Source organism: Rissa tridactyla, chromosome 7 (assembly GCF_028500815.1).
Source record: "Rissa tridactyla isolate bRisTri1 chromosome 7, bRisTri1.patW.cur.20221130, whole genome shotgun sequence".
NCBI lineage: Eukaryota > Metazoa > Chordata > Aves > Charadriiformes > Laridae > Rissa > Rissa tridactyla.
In genome coordinates, this window is record NC_071472.1 from 25,691,905 (window position 1) to 25,711,181 (window position 19,277).

Sequence of the window (19,277 nt, forward strand, 5' to 3'; positions counted from 1 at the left end):
ACACTTCTACAGGCTTAAGATCTCTCTTCCTTAAGGTTTTTTTGGTGGTTTGGGAGTAACGGGGCAATTAAAATGCTCAATTTTCTCCAAATTTTGGCAAAGTGGAGTGTAATTTTATTTTTGATCTGTAGGAGATGTCTTTATTTCTCAAACAGTTTATTAGCGAAAAAAATGTAGTTAGATTTTTAGCAAGAGTTATGAGCATTCATCGCTAAATTGTCTGTCACGAAAGTGCTAAAGATAGGTATCTAATCTTTACCTAGCTAAAATTAAAAATTATTCTTCCTTTCCAAACCATCTTTGAAACTAACAACAAGGTGCTTTCCCTGATGATACAATATGGTTGAAATATTAATAAATAGTATTTGCAAGGTTTGCAATGGTATGCGGGACCATCACACTTGCTCTGCACAACAGTAATCTGCAAGTTGTCTATTAGAGCCAACTACAGTAATTATATCCAGATTTGATAAAGACAGAGAAAATTGATGAAATTGGCCTTGATGAGAAGTCGTGAAGTCCTCCGAACTCCAACAATTCAAACTCAAGAAGGAAAAAAGGCAGAAGGGTTATGACTGCCTTCCGGATATACAGGATCAGCCAAACCCTCTTGACAGTAACACTGAGTACTTACAATAAGATACCGCTAGCTCTACTTGAAGGGAAGAAGAAATGTTTCTCTGGGTGGTTTTTTCCTGCCAATACTGCATCTTTCTTACAAGAGGTGGCCTTCTGAAGCTCCGTTTTGTGGGGTTTTTTTGTTTTTTGTTTTTTTTTTTTGTTTTTTTTTTTTTTTTTTTTCTGGGCGGAAGGAAGGACTTTCCCTGGAGTAAGGGAGTTGTCTCCTGGAAGTGAACACCCTCAGTAGGCCAGTGGTGGTGCAAGTGCATGGCACAACATCAGCGCACAAGGAGAGGGAGGTGAAATACAGCACTCCGACAGGGTGGAAAAGAGTTCTGGCTGTGCCCTCCAGAGAGATGTGTCTCAGGCAGCGATGCTTTGTGATCAGTATTGCTAGAGGATGAATTTTGTTTGGATGAAGGAGAATGCTTAAAGTCATCCCAACCTTGCTTGACCTCAAGGCGGCATGGAAAATTACATTGGCTCATGTCTGATCCTTGATGGGACTTGACTTCTTCCTGTATGTAAATTAGAATAGTCCTCAGAGTTTTTGCATACCTCTGGCATTGGAAAATGGGAAGCTGTGGTATATGTGATGCCGTTATTCTTCCACAGCAAAGGAGTTGTTGCAGGTTTGAATGTGCTTTGTGCCACCAAAACAGCATGGAGCTCCCGGGCCCTGGATCCAGCTTGTGAGCTCAGTTCATTGCAGTGAACTTCGCCAGTCTAATCCTTGTCGTACTTGGAGCAGAAACACCAGGCGGTTAGTAATCATGCCAGGACTATGGGCGTTGCTAGGATAGGAAGAGAAATGCCAATTCTTTTTTGCTGTGCTCAGATTCAGACTGGAATTATCATTTGCTGCAGCATGTTGCCTTCTCTTCGGCTTTTCAGGTAGAGCCCGTGGGAAAGAGGTTTCATTGCTACGCTGCACGACGTGACCCCGGTCGTGAAATCCTGTGGGCTCATGTAATGCAGCGTTCCCGCTTCCTCTTTGTTGTTTTCATTTGTTGCAGGTCCTCGGGAAGCACCATGCAGGACGATGGAGGAAGTAGCACAAGTCAGTTGTTTTGTAACCACAAAATAGATGATCTCCATTTTCTAACTGGCCTTTTAAACATTCTTAGTCCCCCATTGGGGTATGTGTGCGTATTTATTTCTGATATGTCTGGAATTTTTCTAATAAAACATTGAAAGAGAAAATTCAAATGAAGTCTGAAGGTCCGGATCACTGGTGTAGAAGTAGAAACTCACAAATGGAGAAATGCCAAAGCTGAATGTGGTTGCAAGATGTTCTTTCCCTTTACATGTTTACCCTAAAATGTACTGTGGTTACATTGTGGAGTATTATTGCAGTACTGTTATTTTTGATTCAACTGTCTTCTATTGACCACTTTTTCCTACATCTGTGTTCTTTTAGAAACTTTGGTCTGTTCATGTGTGTGGGTTAGAGCAGTTCTTAGAAACATTTTGTACACCTTGGAGAATGAGAATTAATGGCACACGTGATGCTGTGATTTTTCCACGTTTCCAACTCTCCTTAGAGGACATGCTCCTGGCTTGCATGTGCACTGTTCCACCAAACCATCACAAAGGAGTTGGAGTAGGTTTTAGGCTTTGTGTTCTCGGTTTGGCTTATTGTTCAGTTTTGCTCTTTCTGGTGGGTTGGAACTGCAGAGCTGAGGTTGCAGCACAGACACGGGTAGACGTTACGGTACCTCTGGTCATTCTGTCATAACTTTGGGGAAGGAACTGGCTCGGGATATTGCTGTTGGTTGGAGAAGAGGTAGTTAGAGAAAGTTAGACTTTTGGCTTAATTTGGTATCCTGTGGTGGTACAAAGACTGTGTGAGTTTTCTGCCCCTTGTAATCTGCTGTTCATAAAACTTGAAGCCACTGCCTTCACAGGATACCAGGTCACTCTGTAATTAGTCTCTATCACTCTTCTAGGTAGGTTCTTGTAGATTTCCACTTTCTATAGAGTTCAGGGATATTGGTATTCAGGTTATTGCCTTTTTAAACAAGTTATTTTGAGGCTGACCACTTGCATTCTTATATAGATATGATGCCAAAATAATTTTTTTTAAAAAAAGGGTTTTTTTTCTGAAAACAATTTCTTCGTAAGAAGGATTAGAAATGAAATAATTGTTGTTGACATATCTATGTAAGCAGATAGCTATAAAGAAGTCTAGATAAGATAAGGACTTCTGCGTATGAGAAAGTAGTCAAAGGGAAGTAGGGGAAAAGCAGAAGTTACATGTCAGAAATATACAGTATGGTAATACTAGTAACTGTGGTTTTATGACACTAAAACAAATTTTTAAATATTGCTAGTTTTCCTCTAAGGTTTTTATCTTCGGCATTGTTTTATTTGAAATTTTTTAGTCTTAATGGAAAAAGATTGAGCTACTGTAAAGGTAGCCTGAAGAATCCCAAGAAGAAATGAACAGTGGACCTACTTTGCATAAAGGTAAAAGCTTGAAATTTCAGGAGTCTTGTCTAGTTTCATTTTTTGACCATTGCTACTCAGTAGGGGTAGCGTTTGAGCCAAGTTTCTAAGTAAAATACAGTTTTGAATCTTACGCAAAGAGGAGAAATGTTTCTGAAAAGCAGGTAAGGAATTTATGTCCTGAAACTTCATTTTTGCTGGGAATGGAGACTGATCCATAATGGTCTAGGTGGTAGTGTGGACACAGCTAGAGAGCTGCTGTGAAATCTGCTCTTCTGGCTGTTGCTTGATGTCATGGTCCTGGCTGAAGGGCAGTCAGTTGGAGAAGTCAGATTTTGGTGGAGTTGAGAGTCCTGTGTTCCCAGACACTGTTCTTGCTTATGTTCTTGCCAGTCTCAGCAAGGTGAAAGGGAGATGTGACTGTAACCTGCGGCGGGATGCTTACTGCTTAAGTCATGGTAAAGAGAAAGAAGACTTGGCAAGTCTTCTTTCAAATTCAGGCACAAACTTGAACATAGGAAGTTCCAACATGAGGAGGAACTTCTTTACTTAGAGGGTGGCAGAGCACTGGCACAGGCTGCCCAGAGAGGTGGTGGAGTTTCCATTTCAGGAGACATTCCAAACCCGCCTGGACGCGTTCCTGTGCAACCTGCTCTGGGTGACCCTGCTCTGGCAGGGGGTTGGACTAGATGATCTCCAGAGGTCCCTTCCAACCCCTGCCATTCTGTGATATCACAGAGGCAGCTTGCTGTTCTGGATTCAGGAAGGAAGGTGATCTGTTGCTAATACATGGTAAAACCAAAACTGGAAGCAGATTCACCGTGGAAGCAGAAGATACTTATTTCTGATAGGAAATAAAAAGATTCACTGGAAGCAGAAGTCTTCACCATGATTCATGATGGATTATTTGGACAGTTGCACATAAAATCATGATGTCTGTCATTCAGATAAAGTATTCAGAAAATGCAGAGCAGTCAGAGATTCAGATTAGGGTGAAAACTCATTTTCTTGAAAACCCCAGATTTTGTGAGCTTGTGTTATGGCATAGGTAAATGTAGCATGAAAAACGCTTCTCATCCACGGAGCATTCTCAGATGCTTGAGCAGAAGAACATCTGTAGTTGGCAACCACTTTCTCTCCTTTTTCTTATGCCAACTGGTCACAGCCAGAATTTCTGTGTGGAAAGTTTTGTGTCTTTTTAAAGTAGGTCGTCTCTGGGTAGGGAGTGATTCTTTGCTTTTCTGCAGGGGCAGGTCATTTTTGCGTGACGACCGAGGAGAGCCTTCTACAGAGCTCTGATAGCTCATGTGGGAAGCAAAACCCCACGTGGCTTCCCAGCAGTTGCTGTTAACATATAACAGAGAGGTAACACATCTTGTGATGTGCTGTTTTCGTGAGGGTGGCCTCAGCCTGTCTGGTTGAGGATCATTTATTGGAATTCCAGTGATTGTTATAATTCCAGAAAAAGGGTTCCCCATCAAGTGCTGTCCCTATCATTAGCTACAGTAGGTCGGGTTTATCTACTCTAAGACAGGCTTCAAGTGAGTCCGTGAAAACATGATAATTTTTTTCCTTGGTTAAATTACAGTTTTTGTGATCAAATTTGAGAAAATACTTCAGTGGAAAGGTCGTGGCTGCTTTAGAGGAGACGATTGGGATCCATGAGTATAGCTGCTGTCTCCGTTGAGTCTGTGCTAATTGTTCAGCAAAAGCCACTGTGAAACAAGATTAGACTTGTTCTTCTAAATTATCGTATCCAGATTCTGTATCTGCAGAGCTCAGAAAAATCATTAATTTTCTGCTAATATAAATTATCTGCTCTAGCTGGATATGTATGGATGTGCCCTTTCTCCAGATACCACTTCTTTGACATATTTTCCTCTTCTGTTGCTCCTAAACACTGCAAGAGACTCCTTGAGAGGGGATGGGTTTTGCCCATCCCTTGTCATACCGTAACGTCTCTCCAACAAGGCGCTCATGAGACTTAAAGTGACTTTGATCTCAGAAAGAATTTCCTTGGATGTTTTTCCATTTGTTGGGTCTGGAAAGATTCGGGTGTTCCATATTAGTCACGATACCTGCTCACCTGTGGAGCAAGCAGGGAGTCAGAAAGTTTCATGTTTCGTTATTCCCTTGTATTTTAGAGATGCCATGGGTTTTGTTGCTGTACTCTATAGTCAAAGCAGTTTTGTGTTCAAAATGATTGCGGGTAAATGGGAAAATTTCCCAACACTGAGAAGAGAAATGATGATTGCTGAAAACTGCTCTATGGGAGGTCAGGTATTTCCAACCTGCTGTTTAGTCCACTCATCTATTGTTTCTATTCAATTGCTGGTATTGCTTTGCAGCTGGAGGCAGCTTCTTACTCGAAATCTGCCTGATTGAAATATTTATAATATTGCAGGATGTTGCTCATTTCTAAACTCTTACACCATTACAAATACATAGTTTATGCATGTTTTGTAGGGTTTGACTAACTGTGAATAACATTAGTGAAATCCAAACTACTCTTCTTGCTCTTGGCAGATCTCCCTTTACCAGGTACCTTAATATTAAATGCTGATACAATCTCAAGCTGCATGCTGCAAAATGTAACGCTCCTGTGGGATATGTGTGGATGTTTTGGATTTCTAGTTGAAATCTGTGTGAAAATGGGTTATTTGTCCATGATCTTTGTGCTTTTTTCTTTTTTTTCCTTTTCTTTCTTTTTTTTTTTTTTTTTTTTTTTTGGTAAATGGCAGTGTAATTGTAACTCAAAATGTAATTTTCAAGCTTGTTAAACCTTCTGTAAGGATTTTGTGCAGAAAGTGCCCTTGCTTAGTTTTATCCTAAATGCTGCAGCTTCTGCTAACAGCCTCTTCTCTCATTGATAGCAAGTTTTTCATCCCCCATCATGAGGAAGACCAACACCACGATCCTGCAATTGCTGGGTTACTGGTGGGTGTGCTCCGTGTGGTTATCGTGCTGGGCTGATGTATGTGGCAGGACTGACCCAGGTATCTTGGTCTAATTCCCTCTTTCTGCGTAAGGCAGGAGGTCCTGCTGCCACATCACAAGGATGGATCTCCCCGTGATTTTTGGAGGGACCAACCTGCTTTCCATGAGCTGAGCAAGCCTTTGGAGTGTTTTGACAGGCATGTTCTGAATTCACTGGGTAGTACCCCTAGTCCCATAGCCTTCAAATTATCCTGAAAACTGCCAAGTTATGTGCAAAGGCTGCTGCAAAAAGTTATAGATTATAAAACTCAGTTTTCCTTTCAAATGGCCAATATCCAATATATTTTACTACTAACAGGTCCTACGGTGTTACTTACCTCCAAAAATGCTGATACACGTTTGGTGATGGTGCAAATGAAATATTTTAAAGTAAATTACATACGATGGGGTGAACCTGTAACAGCACATAATAAATTTATGTCTGTATTCCTTCAGCACAGTATGTTATGACAGTAACAGAACCGAGGTATCTTGGTAATGTGCTTTTTTTTTTTTTTCTTTCTTTCTTCAAGATTGCAACATAAAAGCCAATACAAAGTATTTAAAGTGTGTGTTTCTACCACGGTATTTCCACAAATGAGAAATGTGTGGTGATATAAAACAATGGATTTAAAAAAAATGGTAAGCTGGTTCTATAGCAATGGGAATTTATTAATTTCCTTTATATTTCCACTTTTAATCTCTGGGACTTAGAACAGTGTAGGACATAATTTTGGAGGCAAATTTGATACTTTGAAACATTTGCTCAATCAAAATGTTTTTAAATACATGTAATGTACCTCATTGTGGATGTACTCACGAGAATTTAATGCTGTTGTTTACAGAAGTGCTGGTGGCATCAATCTGAGAATGTAATTTAACCCTTCTTGTCTGTGTGGTTTGTGAAATTGTATCCCTACAGCATCGAATACATGGCTGTCTTCTAAGACATAACAAATGCTGACAGAGTTAACTTGTTAATGGGCTACAGAAAATAGCTTTAATTCACATAAGTGATCGTCTAAATGAATACTAAAAAAGAACCCCAAAGTCACACAGCTTTAAGTGATATGCAGCCATAGTTTTAAGAAATGTGACTGCCTTTTGAAAGGGTTGGTAACGTATTTGTGTTGGAAGGGTGCCCACAGCACTCATCAAAGCATGTGGTAACTCTGCTTATTTGCAGTTAAAAAAATCTTGCTGAGGATTCTTTGGCTTTGCCATGTTCATGTGGTTTTCCTCTTGCTTTGTTATTATCAAAGACGGTTTAGTAGGTTTAACAAACATGCTCCGAACTGGGTAATCGGTGTGCTTTGCTTATTAATAGCTTTCTTCTTGGGGACCCCAAAGCAGAAAACCTTCATATATATTTTTTTTTTCTTACAAAAATTTACGAGAACAGACAAAACAGTAGGCAAAGTCCTAAGTTTTTATTTTGTATCTGCTTGATTTTCTTTTTAATGTCAAAAACTGTAATAATTGCATAACATCCCTGCTGTAGATTTTTTTCCTACTAGTTTTATATTTCTAAAGTTCTTTATGTATCCCTTTATTTTTTGCATATTGAGAAGAACATTTGTGAGCAATGATAGAACATCAGTTGTCTAAGACTATGGCATGATGATAATCCAGAAAAAGCTAAATTACATAAACCATTTCTATATCCCGCTCATTAAGAATTGCATTCAGCTTAACTTTGAAAGGACAGAAACAATGAAGTAGTAAAAATTTTTTGCTGTGAGTAATTTCTGGCTTTTATCAAAACCTTAATGTGATTTTAAAAGAACGGTCATGAGGCTGTATAATATTTATGTTAAACCATGTAAAACATATGAATATCTTTTGAAAAAGTATGCAGGTTTTTTTTGGTTTAATGATTTGTCAGTGTTACGTTAAAAAAAATCGTAAGCCACTAGGACTCTAAGGTGCGTGTTTTGACTAGTGTTTTGTAGCTGAACTGTAACTTTAGATGCTCATTGTTTTAGTATTGCATCTGTAAAATAATGTGGGCTCATTTACGTAGAGAAACTAGTGTATTATAGGAGACAACAGCCCTTACTAGAGGTTGGTGAATTCACAGGAGAGCATTCCTGAGACACCAGCAATGGACACAGACTGAATGTATTTTTGAGCAGGAATCTGGAAATAAAGGTTTGGGATTGATTTTGTGTTAGCATTCTATAGCTTTTTTTCTATGTGGTTGTCAGTAAATAGAACAATTTTAATAAAATATCAGCTGGCCTCTTCCAGCTGCCCTTTTATTAGACTGTAAAACCCCCTGAGAGTAGCCAAGTTGCAACTCTCCCAAGAACATGACAAAGGTCAAAGCCTTTAAGATGCTACAAGACTTAGGAAAAAATACCTTTTCAAAGCTGCCTTAAGTGTGTCTAAATACCTCCTTAATAAACACGGCAAACATTTATTTGGAAAAATAAATAACCAAACTATTGCACAAGGTAATAATAAGTATTAGAAGGCAGTTGAGGGAGTTGTATTAATCAGATTCCTTAAGTAGCTAACTGTGTCTAACCCTGTAGTTTTGCATGGAGCGAAGGTGCCTCTTGCTGTGCCATTAACTGCTTTATTGGCAGGAGAGTTGGTGGCTGCTGGCTGACCTGATGGTCTCGCAAGGGGCTGCAGCTATTGCCCGTGTTAATCGTAAACCAGCCTGCTCAGACCAGGGTGGGAGGACGGCTGTACTCTGTCCTCTCCGACCAGCGCTCCAAAGGGATCTGGAAGAAATGGGGATTAAGTTGCTGTGGGCCCAGTTTGCCCGGATCCAAGCAAAAAAGTCTTTTTGATACCGAAAAAACTCTGTGGATGGATGTTTTGCAGATCCAGCTGTGCTGCTGGAATAGGCTGCTAGTCCAAACCCTTGATCCCTTCTCTTGACTACGAGTGTGAGCGTAACAATTTTCTAACGTATTTCCAAGGAGGACCAGAGTGACTAAAATACGCTGAGTTGCTTGGTCTTTGCTAACTTTAGCTGCCTTGGGATAGGGAGCTCTAAGAGGAGCAGCTGCGGCTGGTGTGAGTAGCTGGCAGGCAAGAACACAGCTGTACGCAAAGTGCCTCCGTCCACATCCTCGCTGCCTTTGCGGCTGCAATTAAAGACCTGATGATAGGGCCTTGTCTGCGTTCCCGAGTCATGCCAGCTCAGCATCAGGTGGCCGTTGCCCACATCTGCAATCGGCGCTGACCTTGAAGATCTCGTCCAAGCGTTTTGGGACTTGTCTCATCCCAGGGAGCTCAGGCTTGTGCTGCCTGTAACGAGACCATGCCGCCTTCGTCCCCTCATCTGCTGCTGGCCACACTCAAAATCTTACCTGTTTCTGTTCAGCAGTTGCTAGATGCTAGACCTAGAGGAGGACCTTGTTCTTACCTGCTGAAAATACTGAGGATGTGAGTATTCGTGTACAGTTGTTTGTAAGAGGAGGTTCAGAGCAGAACTAGCGGGCCTAGAGACAACTGGGGGGTGATCTCAGTCATAGCTGACATAATCGACATTTTCATGTATGTCAATAAGCAGAGATTAAACAGGCATAAAAATAAATTAGTCCTTAAGCATTGTGATCTAGACCCCGGTTCATAAGACACAATTAGTTTGTACACTGAGGGATTACCTGAGTTCCTGAGTCTTACAGTATAATTGTCTTAAGAATCTGGTTTGGTTTACAGTAACACTACAGGAGCCAGTGAGAATTAAAGTGTTTTTAGTGTAATTTGCTCTGACCTTGGATTTCACGATAGTGGTTGAATTACGTAAACAGTGGATTAGGTTTGTTTAGACTTCCGAATCCCTCTGCCTTCACGAAATGGCATCTAGTCTGTAATTCCCTTCAGCAGGACTCAAGAGAGGGACGTAATTTCACCCATACCTGCGGTGTAAGTACAGGGTGAATGGTTTTAGCATGGTTTGATGATCAGTACCGGGCTGTTACTAAGCTTATCATGGGACTAAGTGTAATATTCGACTCCACTGCAGTCACCTTGTGTGTCTGACACTGTGTTATATCCAAGGCGTTTGTATTTACATGTTTGGGTTGTGCCTTTCCTTCAGCAGAGCTCCTTCTAGTTCTGCTTCGATCCAACATTTAAAACAAAACAAATCTGTCTTTCACCCCAAAAAAGTAATACAATGAAATAACTGAAGACTTGGTACTTATAATCACCATGGCTTTAGGAAGGAAATTGATGTTCAGTTACGCTGGGTAAGATAGATCGCAGCTTTACCGAGGGAAGCAAGTGTGTGTTGTCCAAGCCAGTGGGTCTGGCTGCTTCAGTGGCTATTAGGCAGACAGATGCATGGCAGGATTTTCTTCCGAGCATTTAGGAACTTTGGATTTAAGTATGAGTTTGATGCTTAAAGGTGATTCTAAATATTCATGTAAGTGCCTAAGAGACCTTTGAAATACCGATCTTTAACCACCGCTTTCTAATTTGCTATCTGAAAGTCAGTCTTTCATTGAAATATGGCACCTTCTTGTCAAAAAAAAGTACAAAAGCTTCAAAGATGTGGATTGACTTGCATCTGGTTCTCACTGTAAGGAATAAGTGTCTTTAAATTGGCTAATAGAGTTCACAGCTGATCTACAGCAACTGAAAAGAGCAAAACATGAAAGGAATAGTCTCAATCACTAGTGCCAACAACAGCAGAGTATTAATAGTGTTTAGAAAGGATTTGTTTCAGAATAATGGTCCTTAGAAAGCATTTGCAATTCCCTCCTCCCCTCCCCCAGTTCTTAATTTGGGATATCTGTGGGCAATTAGTAGGTGCCTTTCCCTGTTCTTGGATGGAAGCTTGCTTTGGTGTCTGTTAAATCCCAGTTTAGAGTATGAACATCAATGTGAAGATGATGGTATTACCCACGGTCGGCACAGCATATCTTCATATTTCTGGAAGATGACCTTAATGTGTAATATACTGTAAATAAGAGAATATTAGAAAATAATTACTTTTGAATCTCCAAATAATAAAAGCACTGTGCGTCAGTATGCCTGTGGCAGCAAAGGACTCGTCCTTTTAGCCTGGTGATCCTGTCTTGCTTGTCGTCTGTTTCATGTAGCATTGGGCAATTGCAACGTGCTCTAGGTGAACCTGCTTTGGCAGGGTGTTGGACCAGATGATCTCCAGAGGTCCCTTCCAACCCCTACCATTCTGTGATTCTGTGGTAGGCCTGGGTTTTGCTGGTGGTGTGGCTGCAGTGCAGCCCCTCCTGTTGTCCAGAGACTCTGGTGGGCTTTTGACGGATCCAGCAGCATCTTGTGTGAGACAGAGGACAGTCACTGGGTTTTGCGCATTGCTGCAATGGAATAGGGAGCTGTGGCCCTTGGATGTGTTCATCATGTGGCAATTTGATGATTCTCTAAAAAGATTCATCTATAGTACAGCTTCTGTAGCCAGGACTTAAATACATTATGCCATGGGAAAGTTAAATGCAAGACCAGTCAATTTAATTCTAATGACCAGTTGAGGTACATGTATTGTAAACACCAGCAGGTGGTGTGCACAGTGATTTGAAGACGTGGATTTTTAAGTACTGTACAAGAAGGTAATTTTATTCCACTCCTCTTGACCAAGGTGTTCAGGAAAAGATGGTCTAGATAGTTTATCTAATGTTACTTGTGGTTTGATATTCCCGTCTCATTTCTAACAGTATTCGGATAGGCAGTCAAGGGGTATTAGTTCTCCTGGTTATCCAGCAGTAATGCTGATAGGAATTAGAGGACATTCCCCAATTTAACATTTCCTAAAGAAGATAAAATCATTAGTAGAAAAGTTTTTTGAAGTATAGGGGTCTTGCGTTTGCCACCCCATGGAGATGGAGTTTTGAATGACCAGGCTGTCACCTGCATCCTCCAGGCTACTGAAGGAGGTTGGAGGTGCAGGTTGTGAAATGGGCAGCACTGCTGCTGCTGGAGTCTCCTGTCCTGGGAGGCCCGTGGGGCTGCAGCTGGACGGCAAAGCTCCTTCTGCCAACAGATCCCTTGCTGATCTGACAGATCCCTTCTTGGATCTGTTGACTGGCTGGAGGAGAGTTGCTGATTACCTGCAGGTGAGTCTTCCCACATTTGCTCAGGCAGCTGCCAATTAAATTATTTTGTGGACTTGTAGATGAGTCAGTCTGCAGTACAATTTGCTGAAAACAGCGTACATTTAAAAAATTACTTTTCTGGTATTGCGAAAAAAGATGACTCATTTCGCGGTAACATTGGCCCTTGCTGAGCAGGCTAAGCAGCATGAAGAACTAGTGCAACCCAAGTTAAGTTCAAAGCTATAGTTAAAGATTTAATTGAATACGTGTAAATGTCGGTGCCTTAGCTAAAGATAAAGGTCTTAATTCAAAACTGTTTTGAAGTTACTCAGAAAAGGCTTTGAACAGCAACAGCAAAAGACTGAGCCATCTGACACCTTTGTCTGTAATCATGCAGTTATGCACATGTATCATGGTACAAGCTATAAAACGTAGGCCAAAAAAAATACTGTTTTGCTATGCCTATACATTTATTACAGTAACACTAGCTGGGTACCATGGTTTTCTGCATCAAAGCTGCTATATATAGTCTTCCTGTTTTCAGTGAATCTTGTAGATTCACTACAAGGCTGCAAAATAATTTAATTGTCAGCTATCTAAGCAAATGTGGAAGACTCATGAAGGTAAACAGCAGCACTCCTCCAGCCAGACAGTGGATCTGAGAAGGGATCTGTCAGATCAGATACTTTTGATAAATTCGGAGGAATTAATTGTGATTTTGTTCCTTTCAGACGCTCTTGACTGGTATAGAGTTAACATAATCTCAGAGCCTTAGGTAATGCATTGCGTAGAGAAAAATACATGATAGTATGTATCTGTATTTGCATAATACACATACTTGTGTAAAAACTTCTGTCTAAAGTCTCTTGAGTATTTATTTTAATATACTACAGAGGCCAAACTGTTGAGACACCTTAAAAGAGATGTCTGGCCTTCTCTTCTCTGAAAAACCACAAGGACTGTATGTCTTAATTTCTGTGGATACGTTCTTATTCTCTTGCAGTCTCTTTCTCAAACCTAGAAGTATTGTTCAAGTGGAATCTGAAGGTTTTGTTATATTTATCCAGAATTTCCAAACATCTGCAGCCTGCTCTGAGAAGCAGGTTCAATTGCGCTGCTGGCTGTCTGGCAATCTCAAGTGTGCTTGCTGTGCATATTCAATCAGACCGTACCGCGCATGCCTGGAAACTCCATGTTTCCAGTAAACATTGGATGGAGCTGTGTGTTCATGGTATGCTCTAACAGCCTGAAGCGCTGGACTTGCTGAACCCATAGTACTTTGTGCATAAACACAAATTCTGGATAGGACTGCCGCAGCTCTGCCAAAAATCCCAGATCTTTCTTTGAACAAAGTTTTCCAAGGCTTTCAGTTTTTCCAAGGGCTTAGCTTCTACATCTGTGCCTTGGCCATGAAAGAATAGTCTGAAAATTTTTATTTATTCCCCCCCCCCCCCCAACCATACTAAGCATTCATCTGCCAAACTGCCTCATGAGGTTTTCAAATGCCAAGCATTTTTGGACAGTCTGTCCTAGATACCTGTGTGTTTATATATATGTATGTGTATGCCCGCTTGGATATAAAATAAACTATTACAATAAATGCCCTACTTTTAATTGTTGAACTTTTTTTTTTGTTTTCAACAGGCAGAAATACTCAGCATGCTCAGTCACAAAAACATCATTCAGTTCTACGGAGCTGTCATCGAACCTCCAAATTATGGCATAGTTACAGGTAAGGATTTTTGTCTGATCTCTGTCTTGATTCTGTAAAACTCCAATGTTACAAGGTATTAGCTTTACCCAATTTCAGTGTTTTTCTAATTGTTCTGGTTGCCTGTGAACGTTAGAGTGCTCGGCACTGCCTGCCTCAACGTAAATGGGAGTGCTGGAGGTAGGAACATGGTTGGGAGCAGTGCTGGGAGCAGCACAGGGGCAGTTGGAGCCTGGGGCGTTCTTAATGCACAAACTCAGCACTCCTTTAAATAGAAACTTTCATCCTGTTCTGTGAATTGCTTATCCATTTTAACTGATGTGTGGGAGAAGCAGAGGTTTTCATGATACGAAGTTCTGGCAAGTTCTGTGAAAAGGGAAGGCTGAGAGTCTGCACCGTGAATTGTGCCTGTATTGAAAACAGGAGAATCTGCATTGGGAAATTCACAGCCATGGGAAGCGCTTGAAAAATAGTCAAGGGTTTGTTAGACACCATAAGACAAATGCCTTTATTCAATGGAACCTAGGTTTCATTCATTCTGGCATTCCTAGAATTATGCAGAGGTTGGGTTTTGTGGTTTTGAGGGTTTTTTTGATCACCACTTTAACTTTCCATCCCTTATCTTGGGAGTTGGTCCAGATAGAAAATTACATTACAGATAATGTAATTTCTCCCATTCCTGTATGGGAGAAACTAGGGAGGATAGTAGTAGCAAGCAAATCTACAATGTGCTGAAACAACGTTTGGACAGGTAAAAACCATGAAAGCATGGATTAGGAGGCATGTTTTGGCATATCTGTAACACTTCAGAGAGTTTGATGTGAAGAGTAGTCTTTGCATGTGGCACAGTCTAATACCAGTTTGAAACACAGCCATTCAGGTTTTTCTTGGTTCTCAGACGGTGGACAAAACCTGGAAAATTCAGTTGTTTCTACCTGTCTCCTAGACATCCAATTATCACAGTAGATGGCAGTGTAATCTGGTGGGAGCACGTTTGAGATACAGCAGTGTTCAGAGCAGGGGGAGCTTTACTTAGAGGAATATCAGCCTACTGTAAGTCGCGGCATTGCAACCAGTGCTCCGGAGGTGCATGGGGGTGACCACAGTCTGCATGGCTCAGAGGATACACTGATGATAGCATAGAGACAGGAACTTGAATACCTTCTTGAAGCAACAAAAATAATAGAAAGCTAATCAATCAAGTAATGTAATTTTACGATAATTTAAAGCATAAGTGTAATAAGCATAAACCAGCAAGCAGAGTAACAAAGGAGATGTGTAATCAACAACTCGGGATGATGTCTGGATCAGCAAGTCCGCAGTTTGATCTCACAAAAGGTCAGCGTTTGGAGGACATTTGACCTGCTTGCCAGTCACAGGACAAAGTAGTTCCTTATGTCATTGGGAATGGGGACTCTTGAACCATCTGTGAGAAAGAGACTATGCTGCGCAGTCCAACCACTTTGTTACTCGGGGAGCTCCGATTCCACCCTGGCTAAAGAAAAAAGCTTTTTTAAATAAACTGCATTGGTTCTCCCTGCAGCTTCCAAGGAGACCGGAATCCTGTGGGTTGGAGGGGAAGCAAGGCTCCATTTCCCCACACATTTTCAAATGAGAGAATGGCTACTGAGAAAAGAAATGTTAATTGCACTTGAAATATCTTTTAGCGGGATTTTCACTCTGATCTTCTGGATGGCCTTCAGTGTTGCAGACTTAATCCTGTGTTTAGTCAGAGATCCATTTCTTATGAGGGAAAATCCCAAACAAGACGAAATCCTGAGAAACTGATGTTTCTTCAGAGTGATGGAGATGAGGGCATTCAGCCAAGCATTGGCACATACTGAGCATTAGCTGCACGTAACGTCTCGTGTGGGATTGTCAGAGTTCTCTGAGAAAGGCTACATCTACAGTCAAGACACGTTTCCCTGCTGGGATGTATGTCAGCGTTACAACTGATCATCCTGCCCGGTGAGCTGCTGACATGGATCACATCATTCTAGATGTCACTGGCCTTCTCTGTCAACAGTGGTCTCAATGCCTAGCTTGCAGATCTGGTTTTTGACCACAGCTGCTTCTTCCCAAAAGGTTATCGGAGCTTGTGCCCCTCGTCCGCACAGAAACGTACGGTGTATCCCACAGCCCATCACAGGGTGGGTCCAGTCAGGCATTCAGACCTTTTCTTTCTAAACCAAATACCTCTTCTCCATTATTGACAGAAAATGATCCTCACAATATGATTTCCAGATCCATAAGCTCCTAGTAATAACCTGTGGCACAATACATTTATAGAAGAAATACTAAAGGATCGAGCTTTGTTATTGAACCTTGCTTCCCTCCATTCACACAGTGGCAAAGGGCTCGGGGAGCTGAGTTGTCTCTGACCCTGGTGGATCAAATTATGCCTTGTAAAGGCATGCAAAGCATGCAGCCAACCTATTCCTGAAGAATCCATTTATAAGACAGCTGATGACATCATGGGTAAAAAAAGCGTATGTTTTAATTGAGGAAATGTGCAGGTCAGCAGCTTACTCCTCTTTCGGTGACATCAGAAGCAATGCTTCTGTCTCCTGCAGAGGCTTCTTTCAGCGGGAGGTCCTGCAGGAATGATCCAGAACTAATTTGCCACTTGAGTGTTTACTTTCAGTGGACTTCTGTTTTCTCCCTCTTTCATTTAGAGCTGGAATCTTTTCATATGGCCTGCCATGTTCTAGGTTGCAGATTCAGTCTTGTCAGTGAGTTTCCTTCCTCACGCAGTGATCTCCCAGTGGCTTTGATTTCCTTGATGAAGAACAATGTTTATTTTTTATACATTTAGCCTATCATGTATCATTCATTGATTAATATTATTATTAACAACAGTTCAGATATATCTGATGTAGTCTTAGCAATGATTTTGTGGCTGCTTTGAAATGACTGAAATTAAGCATTTCAGTTGTATACCAGCTGGTTTGCCACCTTAGGTATGACGATTTTGGGAGTCTTGTAAGTAGGTATTAAATTCTGCCCGAGAAGCACACTGAATGGCCTTGGGAGAGAGGGAGGGAAGGCTTGAAGTTGCTTCTTGCGTCTCCCTGGTCTTTGTGCTACTTGGGCTACACGGGGTGGCACGTGCCCACTCTGTCTTGGCAGCCAGGTGGAAGAAGATGTATCAGCTGCTTCAACTCGCGAACCTCCTGTTATGTTTTTGGTGAAACATGAATGAATACTAAATAAGTATACAGCTTATTTAATAAATACTAAGCAGAGGAGCTACAGCCTTTAGACTGTTGAACGTGACCTGCAGCACATGGAAACCTGGCCTGCTTGTCTCAGGTCTAGACCTCTAGATTCATCCTTCCATTTTTTTCATGAACAAATGATTTGATCTGCTATTCTGTTCCTCCATGGGGAAATAGGAAAATAAAATTTCAATTTACCTTTCTATTGCAAACACTTTCTTCCTAACAGAACATTGTATATTTAACATCTGGGTTTACTTTAAAAAAATAATAAAAATTTAAAAATATATCCTTTGTTATGGCGCATCTTTTATAAGCAGTTCTGCTCACCAGTGTGTCTTTGGAAACGATACCACCAAACTCATCCATTAATTGCTCTTCTGATCAGGAGCGGCAATTTCACTGTTTAAATATGTAAGAATTTCAAGTTATATAAAAGTGGCGCTGTGGAGGTTTCAGTTGTCTCCAGTTTCACACCTAAATGTGTGTAGGTGTAACTAGCTTGTTATTCCAGCTCTCAGTCCTGCGAGCTCTGACGGTCGGACTGGATTCCATCTGCCACACTTGCAAACATCAATGGGCCAAAAAAGCTCTTGTTTGTACCCATATGGATTTCTGTAGGTGTAGTTGAGAGAAGTTATGAAAAAGGTCTGTTGATCCTGAAGAAGGCGCATCCAAAACCTTTTCTTCTGGAATTTGAACTGCTTTGCCTGAGCTTTCTTGATGCTGAACCTTTGTAATGTCTTCTCATTTTAATTCCTGCTGTTATGTACGATTTTACTTACTGATTGAACTGCCATTCTACTACTACACTAGTAATAATGTTAGCTGCTGAACCCAAATGCTTTGTCATTAAGGTAGAGGTTGACTGCTTTCTGGAACTGGCGAAGTTTCCATGAGACCTTTCAGTTTAGATGCAATGTTCAAAAATGTCATGTGAGTTTGTTGTTGTTTTTTAACAGAGTATGCTTCTGCTGGCTCACTGTTTGATTACATTAATAGTAACAAAAGCGAAGAGATGGATATGGATCATATCATGACCTGGGCAACTGACATAGCTAAAGGTAAGCAAGACGAGTGGTGTGTTACTATCCTACACAGCCAGCAACGTGTACAGCTGGAGATGCTTTCCCTATGAAGTCAGGAAAGCCTTCCTATATTTCCTTATTCAAGTTGTGAAAAAAAACCACCAACAACAAAACCCAACCCCAAACAAAAAAAGAAACCAAACAAAACTCCCCCAAACAAAAAAAACTCAAACCCCATTCACTGTGGTTTTTAATATGTTCCTTGCTTGTTGTGAATCCAAAATAATTTCTGGAGTGAAAATGGCTTCTGTGAGCCAGTTTTACTGCTGGTTTGCCCCTAAGTCCCAAGAAGATAATTTTGCTGATGTAGAGTAGTTATGAAGTAAAGCGCATAATTTGAATTGGGACATTTAAGGAAGCTAAGGGCTTATTCTCAGCAAACATACTGAAATTCTTCATATAATAATTCACAACAAGCTGTTTTGTCCTTTGTGTTCTCTGTGAACACAAAAGAATTAGTGTAAACTAAAGAACGAACAGTGAATTCATGTCTTAGCTTCCCTGTGTAGACAATACCTTAGAGAAAATAACCAAATACAACATAAAAGCATTAACATACCCATATAGATGCTCTGAGAGATTTATGAGTTTTGCTTAGTGTTTTTTACTCAAAATAGATTATGGGAAGCTTTACTTCTGCAGCGTATCAATATGGCATACAGATATGCCAACTCATAATGAGGACAATTAATGGGTACCAGAAAACATGACTGCTGATAGGTGATCAGCCTGCCTAACTGGATTGTTCCCTTGTTTTGTGTAGGAATGCACTACTTACACATGGAAGCTCCAGTCAAAGTAATCCATAGGGATCTGAAGTCCAGGAATGGTAAAGTAGCAAAACACTGAAGCGCACTTCATTTACTGTTACCTGTTAATGTAGCGTTTAAATCCGTACCTGAGCTTTGTAAACGTGCAGAACTAACGCACGCCTTGTTTGTCATGAGGCTGCACTAGGAGTTGTTGAAGCACAGAAAAGCCTGTTCCCTCCTCCCCATCCCGAGCCCGTCTGAGCTTTGTTACGGTCCCTGGCATCATTTAGAGCACTGTGGAGGGCTCTTTCAAGTTGTGTCTTGCTGACCATGATTGTACCCATCTTATCATCTGTCAGACATTGCCTGGAAGCTCCTTGCTTCCTTTTTCTATTGGGAAAGGTTGAGTACCAGGAAAGGCTGGCAGA

At 41.0% G+C, this 19,277-nt stretch overlaps 1 protein-coding gene across 5 annotated transcripts in view; it reads left to right on the forward strand.

Moving 5' to 3' along the window:
* The window catches only part of MAP3K20 (mitogen-activated protein kinase kinase kinase 20), a 96,062-nt gene that overhangs the window by 18,321 nt on the left and 58,464 nt on the right, over positions 1–19,277 (forward strand). For 4 of the 5 annotated variants that reach the window (XM_054207728.1, XM_054207725.1, XM_054207724.1 and 1 more), the window contains exons 3-5: positions 13,725–13,812; positions 17,972–18,073; positions 18,861–18,926. In XM_054207728.1, the coding sequence (XP_054063703.1) occupies positions 13,725–13,812; positions 17,972–18,073; positions 18,861–18,926 (256 nt within the window). Of the gene's footprint in view, positions 1–6,578; positions 6,688–13,724; positions 13,813–17,971; positions 18,074–18,860; positions 18,927–19,277 lie in introns of those variants that run through there. The other variant, XM_054207727.1, reaches the window with a different exon arrangement.